The sequence below is a fragment of the Cygnus atratus genome, chromosome 17, assembly GCF_013377495.2.
Source record: "Cygnus atratus isolate AKBS03 ecotype Queensland, Australia chromosome 17, CAtr_DNAZoo_HiC_assembly, whole genome shotgun sequence".
In the NCBI taxonomy this organism is placed as follows: Eukaryota; Metazoa; Chordata; class Aves; order Anseriformes; family Anatidae; genus Cygnus; species Cygnus atratus.
In genome coordinates, this window is record NC_066378.1 from 7,612,967 (window position 1) to 7,626,476 (window position 13,510).

At 40.9% G+C, this 13,510-nt stretch overlaps 1 protein-coding gene across 2 annotated transcripts; it reads left to right on the top strand.

Annotated features, from left to right (window-relative positions):
- Positions 1-606: 606 nt before the first annotated feature.
- Positions 607-10,247, top strand: PGAM5 (PGAM family member 5, mitochondrial serine/threonine protein phosphatase). 2 transcript variants are annotated; one of them, XM_035556982.2, is made up of 6 exons: positions 607-932; positions 4,147-4,325; positions 4,758-4,883; positions 6,004-6,092; positions 6,399-6,529; positions 8,451-10,247. In XM_035556982.2, exons 1-6 carry the CDS (start codon positions 658-660, stop codon positions 8,599-8,601), a joined length of 951 nt encoding a protein of 316 aa, XP_035412875.1. In that variant the 5' UTR covers positions 607-657; the 3' UTR covers positions 8,602-10,247. The 2 variants fall into 2 exon arrangements, with proteins under 2 accessions (XP_035412875.1, XP_035412874.1); XM_035556981.2 differs by having other exon boundaries at positions 613-932; positions 6,396-6,529.
- The last annotated feature ends 3,263 nt before the right edge of the window (positions 10,248-13,510 follow it).

The following is a 13,510-nucleotide window of genomic DNA, read 5'->3' on the forward strand; positions in this document are numbered from 1 at the left end:
AGATTACTGGTACTGTCTCTTTTTGGGGGGATAAAAATCTCTGCTTTTCTGGGGTGAGGTTTAAAGGGGAGCATTTTTTTATATTATTTTTTAAAAAAAGACGAATTTATCCGTTGAACAACAGAGATTTATTTTCTTTTTTCCTTGATTCAGAAAACAACAGAAGGAAGTACATATGAAGTAATACATGATTGCTGCAAGCTAAATTGACTGGTGCAGAAATAAATGCTATTACGGATGGACTTTAGTGGCACCCAAGCACGGTAATTTAAAGGCAGCTCACGTCGCCACGAACCATTAATTAACATTCCTTTCCTTTGACCTACATGGGACATATTTCCTTTGAGCCATATAGCTGCCCTGCTGCGGGCATTCCCCACCACCACAGCATCCCACCGAGGCCAAGCCTCCCTCGGCCCTCCTCTCCCAGCGCCGGGGAAGCCCCTCCACGCTCCGCCGCCATTTCGGGGCACCGCACCGGGCCCTTCCCCACACGCAGCCGGGAGGATCGGGCCGGGACCCGGTCTGGTGCCGGGCCGGGGCCTTTCCTCCTGAGGGGAGCCCGCGGCGGAGCCTCGCCCCCCGCCTCCCGCCGCGCTCCGTGCGGGGCGGGGCCGCTCCGAGGCCGAGGCGAGGCACGCGGCCCCCGCCGCCGCCATGTCGTTCCGCCGCGCCTTGGCGCTGGCCGCCTGCGGGCTGGCCGGGGGCTCCGTGCTCTTCTCTGCCGTGGCCGTGGGCAAGCCGCCGGCTCGGAGCGGGGGAGGCGACACCGAGCCGCGGCCGGGGACCGCCGCCGTGCCCGCCGCTCCCGCCGCGCCTCAGGGCTTGCTGCTGCTGCCGCCCGCCGCCGCCGCCGCCTCCTGCCCGCCGGCCGCCGGCTGGATCGAGAGAGCGGGGGGCACCGGCGGCTACTGGGACAGCAACTGGGACAGGTGGGCGGTCAGGGGGACGGGGAGGCGTCGGGGGGGGAAGCGCGGGGCCCGGTGCCGTCCCGGGGGGAGCTGCCCGCGGGGCGCCGCTCGCCTCAGGGCGGGGAGGGGAAGCGCGGCTGGCCCGGGCGCTACCCTCAGCCCTCGGCGCTGACAGGGCCGGGTCCGGCGTGGGGCTGAGCCGCCCGAGGGGTACCGGGGCTCTGAGGGGTTGGGGAGGGGGTGCGAGTGTGTGGGCTGAGCTTGGGCTCGGTTAGGTTCCGGCTGGTGGGATTATCGCCCCGTGGAGACTTGTGTCAGGCTCCGGTTTAATCGTGGTAAAGCCAAACTTAAGCACTAACAGACTTTTATTGTATCCTGGTTTTTTATTATTATCTTTTTTTTTTTTTTTTTTTTTTTTTGTGATGCTCTAGTATGAAATGCCTGTATAAATAGGGGCCTTTACACCCCAATTGCAAAAATAAAACCGACTTTCATTAAATAAGGTTATACCGTGTTAAAAAGTCACCCTGAGGTAGGTGCTGAAGTTGCCTGTTCAGCTGCAGGTCCTGGCCTTTCTGCTCCTGCTAAGGACTGGCTCTGTGCGGGGGTTCTCGGGTCCAGTCTGAGTGCTGTGACCTCGCCGTGTGCCTGTGCCGGCAGCACCTCAGTGCTACCAGGTCAGGAAGCAGGGGTTGCGTTATAACTGATGGAGCTGTCACAACTGCTCGAATAAATGCAGCTGGATGATATTTAATAGCAGCTAAGGGCAATGTTCTACGTCACCATTTGTTAGAGTGTGCAAACAGTGGAAGTGTGTTATGCAAATAATCATCGCAAGCTTGTTCCGTTTGACTATTCCACATTGTCCACCTGTTGTGTGGCTTTGGCAATACCTGTCTGAGATCTTACTTCTGACTTTGGGGTGAGGTTGACAGAAACACTTAATGTGTGAGGTTGTTAAATGCCTTATAAATACACTTCTCCTGGGGGGGCAGGCTGGGGGAACAGTTCTGTGAGCAGATAACCACATATATTAATATTCTTTTAACAACTGTCCTTGTGAAGTTTGAAACAGAAGAATGCGAATACCTTATTTACAGACATCCTGTTGACCTGATCAGGTGATACACCCAGGGTGTTGCATGGGTCTCCTGTATGTGCAGGAGCATGTTGTACTGTTCAGTGTTTGGAGAAGACTAGTTACAGTTTCGTTTCACTTTCCAGCACTGTATGTGAAAGGTGTTCCAATTAAGCTCCTATTAACTGGAAAGCTTGGTGTGGGATAGGAGAAAAAAAGCTTTTCATTATTGTCTAAATTTTGTGGAATCATTTTTTGAGTGGTTCTTGCAAATAGTTTTATGAGGAATAAAACTCGAAATATCTGGATTTTTAAGTGTGTTACAAGAATTTAAAAAATTGTCAGGCTGACTGATGTGTTTCAGTGACATGCAGGGCTTCCTGGAAGAGAGGTGAAAAGGGCACTGCTGTGGATTAAATGGCATTTGCTGTTTAATTGCGTTTAAAGACGGTCCTAGATATTGCTGTTGCTTTTCAGCAAAGTTCTGTCCAGCTATGATCTTAGGGGATTTTTTTTAGGAGGGAGTACAGAAAACTCCATTTGCCAACCTGTGAATTTTGGCAGCCTAAAAGAACCTAGTGAAGATAAGCTTTACCAGTATTAAAAGTTTTCCTGCTCGTATTTTTCTTTTAAAAATAGCTTATGCTAAAACTGTAGTTAAGCTGGGTTATCTCCTCATGACTTGTTAAAGCATCTGCTGCTTTTCAAAGCACATGTTAGCATAAAGTAATTGCAGAGGTGCTGGAGGATGAGAGGGCAGGACCTTTGCTCAGGTATTTCTTGTCAGGCGTTTCTGCCATAGGTGAGTTAATCCCTATGTTAGTTTACAAATGTGCTTGAATTTTTGTGACATTTTTTCAGTTTTCTAATGTATCTTTCTTACAACATCATGTCTACTGAATCAAAAGACATATCCTGTGAAATAGCAACAGAACTTCTTGTTACTGGACTGATGATTCATTTTTAATGCTTTGCTGAATGTTAGGAATGGTTTAAGGGATGCGTTGAGCCTCATTCTTTAACAGAAATCATGTCTTTACTAAGGCAAACGCCATCCTTGCTGTGAACTGCAGGTATGTGAGGCAGCAGTTCTCTGTGACCAACTTACTTTGCCTCAAACTGAATAAAATTATACTCCCGATTAAAAATCGATAAACAGATAAAGAAGCAGGTTTAATTATAATAATGGAAGAAATGAAAGCTGTGATGATGTAAATAAATTTAACTGTTCTTTTAGGAATAAGATCAAGGGAAAGGATTTTATAATCCGAGATGGAGAGACATAGCAGCAGATTTGTATTAACGGGTAGAGGCTCAGTGCAGGGAGGGGACCAGAGGACTAATCTGAGGCAGATTTGGACAGGGTTGATGGTGATAGTGCAGCGTTGGTGTTAGCAGCAGGAAATCTTTGCCACTAATCTGCCTCCATGGGGGGATGAGGGGAAGATGCTCTGCCCGGTGTCCTCTTGAGGAATGGGTGATGTGCAAGAGGAGGGCAATGGATGGTATGCAGAGAGGGAGGTTGGTGTGCAGCGTGACGAAATGGAAGAAAGATGAAAGTGGCTTCAGGGGAGAGAGTGATTTAAAAAGTTGAAAGGGTAAACAAATGTTTCAAGCTTAAAAATAAAGAATCAAGTTCCTGGAGAGACCTGATATGACCTAATGTAAAGCACAAAATAATTCTCTGGGTGCACTTCAAAAAGCTGGAATATTTCTAGGATATTGTTGTGTTGTTGTTGCTAATGTGATTAATAAAGTGCAAATTTTGTAGGTTTAGTTTATCACAGGGCCTTATAGGTATGAAACATTTTCATTGCTTTGTAATCAGTCAATACCTCTTTTTCTTTTCCTGGGTGTCATTTCTGGTTGTTTTTTTCTTGTCAAATAACCTACCAGGGTGCCTGTGATTTTTCAGTGAAAATTTTGAGAATGATTATTAAATCATCAGGAGTTCAATATAAAGACCACAGTAATGTTTATAATCTTCTTGTCCAGCCAGGCTGTAGCTTTTGTGTGTTTTAGTGGACATCATCTGTTTATACTAGGATTTAACTCTCTTCATTGTTTGCTTTTTTTAATCACTAGAATTCATTTAGAGGAGGCTTTTGAAATTATTGAATATATCTGTCAAATGATGTTTTAAATGTGCGTGTTTAGACGTGAACCACTGGCTCTGATCAACCTCAAGAAGAAAAATGAAGAAACTGGGGAAGAAGAACTTGCCTCCCGATTAGATCACTGCAAAGCAAAAGCCACCAGGCACATCTTCCTCATCCGTCATTCACAATACAATTTAGATGGCCGGGCTGATAAAGATAGAACTCTGACCCCACTTGGTGTGTATTACTAAAAACATCATTCTTTTTACTTTAAGAAAAGTGCTTGTCATGCGCTGCCGTCCTTATGAGTACGGGTTGGTAATCCAGCTCTGTTCTGGTCTCACTGCCAAAGTTTAATCCACGTTCTGGATCCTTTGTGTCAGAAAGATGGTACAAGTAAATCTGTTTTTTCAGTTTTTGATCCTCTAAATCCAAACATTAGAACGTGCTATTTGGCATTTGGAAAAACTCTTAATGCTAAAGAAACTTCATAAAGGAAATTTCCTGTTCTTTTAAGGTTTTTCAGCAAATTTTCACACTAGCTGATGTAATTCCCCAGGGCTAAGACTTTTGTCTTAATCTTATCTCAAAGGTAGTTATGGAGCTAGGTTTCTCTTTAAACAATGGGTTGTGTTTGTTAATTTCCTGATCTATCATTTTTTTTTTAAGGTCGAGAGCAGGCTGAATTGACAGGACGCAGGCTAGCAAGCTTGGGGTTGAAATTTGATCAGATTATCCACTCCTCCATGACAAGAGCAACTGAAACAACTGAAATCATAAGCAAATACCTCCCAGGTAAGTGACTTCTGTTAATTTTTCAGTATCTTCTCATTCTTAAAACTGCTTCCAGTAAAATTTTAAGCTTGTTCTTAAGGTGTAGTTGAGCCATTATTAGCCAACTTCTAGACCTATGTGAATATGTCTATAAAGAAACACCCCTAATTCTGCTGGTTTCCAGTTTATCTTTAAAAATATAAGTGGGAGCTGCCTCTCTGAGTGACTGGGCTGGTGCCTGTATGTGTTCCTATGTCGGATAACTCTCCTGGTTACTCTTCTCTTAAGCTTTTTGTAAAGCAAAGGCTGTTGCAGGTCAGGTAAGGAGTGAGACAACCCTGATGGTCTCAGGGGCCAATAGTGCAAGTGAGAAGAGGGCCTTAAACTCCAGTTCTTGTAGTGATGCACAGTGGGTTAGCTAACAGGCCTTTATTGTGTGCTGTGCTACTCCTACCTGCAGGGGAAGATGTGGCATGCTCAAAGGTGATACGTATTTTTGTAATTTGTGTGAGTGGCTGCTTTGTTTGTAGGGCTTTGGGATGTGTTTTTTTTATTTTTTATTTTTTCCTGCCATTCAGACATACCAGAATCTAAACTTAAAGATAGCTGACTGTAGATAGTTCCATCTAGGGCATTCTTTTGTTATTGTAGCATGTAGTTAGATATGACTAGGTAAAAGTCAGTTCTCTTACATATTCAGTGATTGTTTTCTTGCTTATGCTGCTATTTAAAAAGAGAAGTCCCCTTCCTCACACTAAAATATTAATATAAATATTAACATATCAAAAATGTAGCATTAACATTAATTAGCCTAATTTGTAAACATTAATTGCCATATCATTTAAGATTAATACCTTTACAAATACATTTCTTCAAAATGCAGCAGACTGGGAAGTCAACTTGCTATGCCAAATTGTCTTGTCTGTTCTCAGCTGGAATAAACTTCACCTTGTTGATGACAAAACAGTTGTGTTGGAGAGATGTACACACCTTGATGGGAAATGTTTAGACTAAAATATCTTTAGTGTGGAGAGGAAGGCTTCCTCAAAGAGTATAAAAAATCTATTGTGGAGTTGTGGGTCTGTTTGCAGGGACGTGTGAAGTAACAACTCCTTTCTGAATGTGTATTTTAATATTTCAGGAGTCAAAAAAATTAGTACTGATCTGCTGAGAGAGGGAGCGCCTATAGAACCAGACCCTCCAGTCTCTCACTGGAAACCAGAAGCTGTGGTAACTTTTTACTTACTTTTTTTTTATTTTATTTTTTTTGAATATACTTCAATTGACAAAAGCTATAACTTGTGGTATCTGAGCTGATGCTTTTCATCATAAACCGTAGATAATTGCATACTTTCTTCCTTCTCAGTAAGTGTACAGAACCAGTGAAATAACTTAAAAATCTGTGTGTTAGTTGAGCCTCAAGTGTGGACCCCTCTAAAGAAGAAATTGTCAGAAGATGTAGCCCATCTGCAAACGCAGATAATGGCGCATGCTGCTCTGAGTTATGTTTAATTCTGAACTCTGTGCCATTAGCAGTATTACGAAGATGGAGCTCGAATTGAGGCTGCATTTCGAAACTTTATTCATAGAGCTGATGCAAAGCAGGAAGAAGACAGCTATGAGATCTTTGTCTGTCATGCCAACGTGATCCGCTACATTGTCTGCAGGTACGTGTTGCATTGCATGTTCATCTCTGTTCTTTAAAAGGTCATAGCTTTGCTGAAATCGTGTTGGCATATTGCACTGCTGAGCTTGGAGATCTGTTGATTTGTGTGTTTGAGGTAGTTGGAGATGAGTGCTTGCATTGTGAGCAACTGCTCCTGCAACTTCACAGAACGAATTTGGAGATACAGGAAATACGTGAAAGTTAAAACACTTTACAGTGAAAGTGAAAATGGCCAAATCAATGAGACTTGATACCTTTTTGTGCGTCTGAACAGTCTCTTTAATACCACGTGCTTCTGCTTCACACAATCCTGAAGATAATACTTCCGTGTAGACTGTTGGAAAAGACAACAAATAGAGCATCTGACTGGATGCTTCTTTGAGGTGATGTGAATTTGATCTTACATAATGAAAGATTGATTTAGTTTTGGGAATTCTTTATTAGTTGAAATTTTTTTGGTATTATGTTCAAATTGTAATAGTGTGTTTTTGCAAAACATCCAGTATTGGATTGTAGGGAAGAGGGCATCTTTCAACTAACATCAGGGTGGCCCATGAAGGAGAAAACAGTTCTGGATCTTTGCCTGTCTCCCTATCCAGTCACCTGCATCTGCTTTATTCTTTCTCCTCATCAGCAAAGTGGTATCTGTTAGATAATTTGTCTTGAGCAGGATAGATACGATTAAACTTTAATCTGATCAATAGCTGCAACAATTTCAGTTAGCGTATTTTAGCTGAGCTAGTTATATGCTAGCCTGTCTGCTCTGTGGACTGCTTTAGAGCTTTTCAAAATTGCTATACTTAAGATTATTGATCAGGTACACAGAGTATTCTTCCCTGTGCTGAAGAGATTGTCTTTCTGCTACCTAGGCTTTTTCTGAAACACTCTATACTTTTTCTCATTGCTATTTCTTCCATCTTCTTTTCACCTTACCTTCGATGTCTACCATTATGGGCTATCTGATAGCAATTACATGCAATCCATATAGAGTTCCTTTTGAGTTTAGCTTGACTGTAGCTGTTACTTACTTTTTTTAGACTTTCTAAAGGACAGTTGTAGAGTCAAAAACCATTTTTTTCCTCAGTATCTAAGACAAAAGATGTTTGAGACAACTTCTTATTTCCTTGAGTTGTTTACTACAAGTGGTTTAACTCTGAGGCTGGTCAGTTAGGAATTTTAGAATAGCTGGAGGCTAAAAAGACCTGTGAGACCGTATTTCTACAGAAAGCACAAGGTTCTCTCTTTTTTCTCTTCTGGGGAACAATATCACTGAAGGAAAATAGTTCTGGTGAATTCTTTCTATAGGCACGTGCTGGTAACTAGAACCAACTGTATATCGTTCCCTCTTCTCTGGTGTTATTACTTATGCTATTTTAGCCTTCCCAACAGAGGTAGGTGCGTACGTGCAGTGTGCTGCTTATGCCTGCGGTCTGCTGGGGAGACTTACTGGGGAGAAGTGAGCTGTCTGCTCTACCTGTCTTGAACAGCGCGGGGTTTTGTTGTACAGCACTTGGCCTAATGACCAGCTGCGCATAGAGCATCTGTCATCCTGCTTGGTACTAGGTTGTTCAGAGCACTCCCAGCAACCAGACTACATTAGAGCTTCTACCTTCTGTCAATTTGAATTAATCCTGTCTATATTAATCACGTCCATCTGCTGGAATCTGCTTAGGGAAGTGTATTCTTGACGCTGGTCCAGTTACCAAAACTGCAGTTTGGTGTCAATTGCACAATACTTTTTATTTTATTTTTTTTCCCAAAGCTGACTCTGTAGGAGCATTTGCATGCAAGCTGCAAAATGACCAATGTTTTTTTTTTCCTTATCTGGAACAGAAGGTGATGCTGCCAACTTCATGTTAATATAACTGTTGATGAATGAGTAGTAATGTTTATCTTTCTTTTTTTCTTTTTCTTCTTAATAGAGCATTGCAGTTCCCCCCAGAAGGCTGGCTGCGAATGTCTCTTAACAATGGCAGTATAACTCACTTGGTGATACGGCCAAATGGAAGAGTGGCACTTCGAACACTGGGTGACACAGGTTTCATGCCTCCAGATAAAATCACGCGTACCTGAATGAGTGACACAGCTGGCTACCCAGGAGCTGCCTCTAGACTCTTTGCACTAGTACATTCAGCTACAGTACCACTAGGTTTTTATCTGTTAAGATGTGATGCTGTCTTAAAATGTTCTTTAGCCCCTTGCCTCCTTCATACTTATTCATATCTGCCTTTCAGTCCAGAAAAGAAGAAATCTTTCTAAGCCTGAAGCTGTCCAGTCCTCAAGTATTCCCCAAAACTTGAAGCTGATCTGTGGAATACAAAAAGATTGAATGTCTGTGTGCTCAGCAGCTACAAGAGCACTGACTTTTTATTCCCCTGTGAATTTCTATAACCAAAGCTTGCTCCTGTGGATATTTTTCTTGTGCAGGAAAATAATGATACGGGAACTGAAAAGAGCAGCCTTTATCACACTGCAGCTAAAACTGAAGATGAGCCAGCTTGTTCCAGCTCTTGCAGAGGAAGTGATGAACTGAGGGTATTTTGCTGTTTGAAGGACAAAGGGATAAGGCTTCAGTATTTGTAAGCTGTTGAGGATGTATATGTTGTCTCGTTGTTCCCCTCTACCCCCTAAATGCTCATGTAAGCTGTGCCTGGACCTTGTAAAGAAAAGAGGGTTAAAAAAAAACATTTGCCTCAGAGCTGCGGTGCTAGAATTAACTGCTGCTTATCTTAAGTGTTCCTGCATCCCCAGTAAGTACTTTAAGCTGTTCTGAACAATGTTTTTCAGTCTTGTAAAGCCTTTTAATTAAAACTTGGTGTGTAGAAGGATGTAGGGGTGAGTTTTGTAGCAGGAAGATGGAAGGCATGTAAAGTAGTTAGCTGCGCGTTCTTCTACTTACTCTTAGATTTGCAAGGAGTTGAGCCTTTTTTCCTTTTTTTTTCCTGCTTTCTCCCCTTTATATTTTTGGTACCATGCTTTCAGAGTATTGAAATAACAGCACTGAATTCAAGGTAATGGCACTGCAGGTCAGAGGTTCTGCAGTGTTGGAGCAAACTGCTGCTTAAAGCTGCTGTTGCTTGAATAGTGAAAAAGGATCTGTGGAATGTTTTGTCTAGGCAAAGTGTGAGTATAAACATCAGGCAGAATGCTTTAAGTTACTCCTGTGTACAACTTTAACACTGCTGGACTTGTTCTAGGAAAAACGCACGTGGTTGAGAACTAAGAGTCATTTTTGGGGGAAAGGCTCAGAAGCATTTAAGTTTAAGGATGTTTGATAGGCACCTGAGCCACGCTAGTAAGTCAGCACACAATGCCTGTAATACTGAAAAGTTTCTTCGTACGCATACTCTGCCTTGGTGATGGATAGTGCACCTGCTGCAGTACAGTGAAAGTAAGGCATTACATGTCTTAATAGGTTCTCTTATCCCAAATATCTTGAAGAAACCTCAAGCTCACTTCTGTCAGAGCTGTATGAAGCATAACCGTGGCACAGAACCTAGTAACAAGATTTAATGGCTCGTTTCATACAGGACTGCTACATCAGAATGACTTAAAGGAAACTGGGGCTGGTAGGGAACAAAATACGGTAATTGTAGTGCAAGTTTCCCAGGAGCACCAGGAAATCATTGTGATGTACGTCTCATTGATGCAATGAGAATAATTTATCAGTTTTTGTCTATTAACTTTTTAAAAGTTTTGAATAAAATAACTGGTCTGTCTTTCTTGTCCCTTCAGTTGAATAGTAAAATGCTGTGTCATTTACCAGCACATGGAACAGGAACACCAAGGCAAGTAAGATGAAAATTCCACACACTATGTACATATTGCAGAGGTGTTAACAAGTCTTCTAAAGGTCAAGGTTAAGTGCACTTTTTTTATTTACACGTGTGGAAGAAATGTCTTTCTATTCCCTCCCCCCCCCCCCCCCCCCCCCCCATTCTTGGTGGTGGTAGCCCCAAGTGCACATACAAAACATCTTTGCACAGGTACAAAAATTAGCTACATTGTTTTAGTGGCACTTAAGTTGAGGTGTGTGTGTATGAAATATCAAATTAAGATAGTATTAAGATAATTTTTATTGTATGCAGATTTCTTTTGTCTTAAAGATTATGAAAGTACTTAAGTAGTGGCTTAATAACCAAACCTCATTGTGCGCACACACACAAAGGATGTGAGTAATGAGTAATTTAACCGTGTCATGGTATCAACCCCACCTACTTACCATTATGCCCCGTTAAGTAAATACATTTTGACACTTTTAGCACTCATTTATTTTTGAATAGAAAGCAGGGTAACTCTGTGTTTTTAACATGACACTTGGCTAATTTAAAAAGAACAACAAAAAAACTGATCTTTTGCACCTTTAAAAGTGAACTGAAGCAATCCCAATCTGATTCAGTGTCTCCACAGGCTCTGTGTGGAAGAGCTTTACTTCACCATGGTGACTGATTGATCACTACATAAATTGCTCCTTTTTTTAAATAGATGAAGAAAATACATTGTCAGAAAAATTCCCCTTTAAAATGCACTACAACTGGAGTAATGCAAATCATTTAACAAATAAAATATTCTCTTGACTGAACCAAAACAAAATTACAAAGTCGAAGGCAGGGTTTGGTGGTGGTAGGGTAGGGAAGTGTCTTAGTGTGTTTTCGTGTGTGTGTGTATACATATACATAGCAGTAATATACATTTAAATATTAAAAAAAAAAAAGAGAAAGCAAAGCATAAAAAGGTAAAAAGGAAAAAATACTACTGTGTTAGTATCAGTCTCCTGGCTCTGATAAACCCTTATCAAAAGTACAACGTTGCTATATGACAAATCAAGAACGGCTGGTTATCGGCTTAGCAACTTCCCCTATGACTTTGTCTTTACCTTGATATCATGCAATTACTTCCCTTTATCATTTGAATAATTTCTCCAGAATGACAAAGACGTCATTTACATTGAATTATTAAATCCCCCCAAAAAAATTTTAACTAAAACTGTAGGAATTTTGAGCCTTCCAAAAGTAGTTTGAGACCACAGAGACTGCTGCATCAAACAACTGAAAAAAAAATATGAAAAAGTCAAGTTAATATACTTGGTAACGTAGTCAGTTATAGTTGTTTAAATGTCTGCTAAAGAATGATACCCACCCCAAACTTGTTGTCTGGAGTATCTCTGAATGACAGTCATTTGAGTAAAATGGTTCTTCCTAATGTCCAGATTATTGGAAAAAGAATTATAAAGGAAGATCTAATTAAGTGTTTATTTTTAAAAAATAATTAATTTCTAAAATAGGAATGTTCTTCCACAGTGCAGAGCTGTTGCACCAAATAAACTTAGAAAGAGAAGTTAAAATACGTTCCATTCCAGAAATCCCAGAAGAAAAACTATTTTGTGTGCCCCACTGTAAGTAGGTGCCACTTTTTTAAACTTTAAAAGAACAGAAGTTTAATTAAAAAGGTATGTTACAAAAGGCACTATTGAGCTTGCAAAAGCATTAAGTGCAGTTTTCAGGTTTATACCAAATAATGAAGCTATTTAAGTAAGTGTGTATGAAACAGTCACTAGTGAGCAATAGCCATCAATCCTGTTAAGGTTTGCATTCGTAAAGCCAGGCTCTGTACCAGTGAGAGCTACAGGTGGTGATGGGACCAGTACTACATGATAACAGCCTGCCTACCATTAGTGTTTCTTTAGCCATACATTTAGGTTACAAAAGTCCCAGAAGGCTATATACGCACATTCCCTGTGGCACCCATGAGTCCTAATCCACCTTTTTTTTTTTAATTGCACAGCCTTTTAAGGTTTTAATTATTTTTCTAATCAGTTTTGTGTTTAAATATAAGCTAGGTTGCCTTTTTTTTTTTTTCCTTTTTAAATGTATTCATTTTAAACAGCTAGCAGCACTAGAGAACTCTTTCTGGAAGCCTTCTTTCAAGCAACATTACAAACATTAACTGTCTTGTTTTTGAAAAAGCAGTCTCAGCATTGTACTGGCAAAACAAGTCATTTTTACGGAAGGCTAAAAAAAGAATAAAATTATTGACTGCTGTAATAAAAAGTCATTACCACATACAGGCTAGAGACATAGTGAAAGTGTAGATTTCAGTGAAAATAGTTGTAGTCCTTATTCGTCTTTCTTAACAGTTGGGAAATAAGTAGCCATATCATGGGCCACTGGATACTGCTGTAATATATTACAATCTAGACCATTAAGATATGTTGCTGGTAAACGTCCTGAAATTATTGCTGATGTGCTTTTCCATAATAACGATTAACATCTGCTAATGATAAAAGCTTTTGTGGGGAAAAACAAACTAATTTTATCTTTTAATCTTAAAACTAACCTTTAGCAGAATACCAGTAATTTCTAGTGTCCCTTTACTAAAAGGCTTGTTATTATCATGGTGTTTGTAACAGCCTCAGCTTAGGTAAAACTTGAGGTTTTCTGTGTAAATACATGCATACATATATATGTGTGCATATGTGTGTGTGTGTGTATTCAACTATCTAGATCAACCTGCTGGCTGATTATGCACGACGGTATCACATTCATACCCGTCACTGGAAAGTCGTTGTTACTGAGGCTCTGGCTTAGGCTTTTCAATTGCCATGTTCCCCTGCAAGTGGAAGAACATTTTACAGCTTGCCATCCGTTCCTTCTAGTAAGATTTCTGGTAAGACTTTGCTGCTGATGTGCTTCCTTCAGACTACCCAGCTAAAGAAATGTAGTTGAGGGCTAACGAGTTAATTGTGATGACAGCTGGTGATAGTAAAATACCACCATTTCTAAGTAAAGGTTCAGCTCACTGCTCTACTGGCAACAAGGTTTAATTCATAGCTACTGGACAACTGCACTGACTGTCACTTAACTTCTTGCATATCACCAGTAATCTATCATCTCATATATGGCATAAAGACATATATTCAATTTTTGCAACATACATTTGTCCTCAATTGAGGAAAAATAAATAGCCAAGTGCAAACCTCATG

Excerpts from the sequence above, each read along its gene's own strand:
- PGAM5 (XM_035556981.2), top strand. The coding sequence starts at position 658 with ATGTCGTTCCGCCGCGCCTTGGCGCTGGCCGCCTGCGGGCTGGCCGGG. Across the intron at positions 6,093-6,395 it reads ACTGGAAACCAGAAGCTGTG|CAGTATTACGAAGATGGAGC; the intron begins GTAACTTTTTAC and ends CTGTGCCATTAG. Across the intron at positions 6,530-8,450 it reads ATCCGCTACATTGTCTGCAG|AGCATTGCAGTTCCCCCCAG; the intron begins GTACGTGTTGCA and ends TCTTCTTAATAG.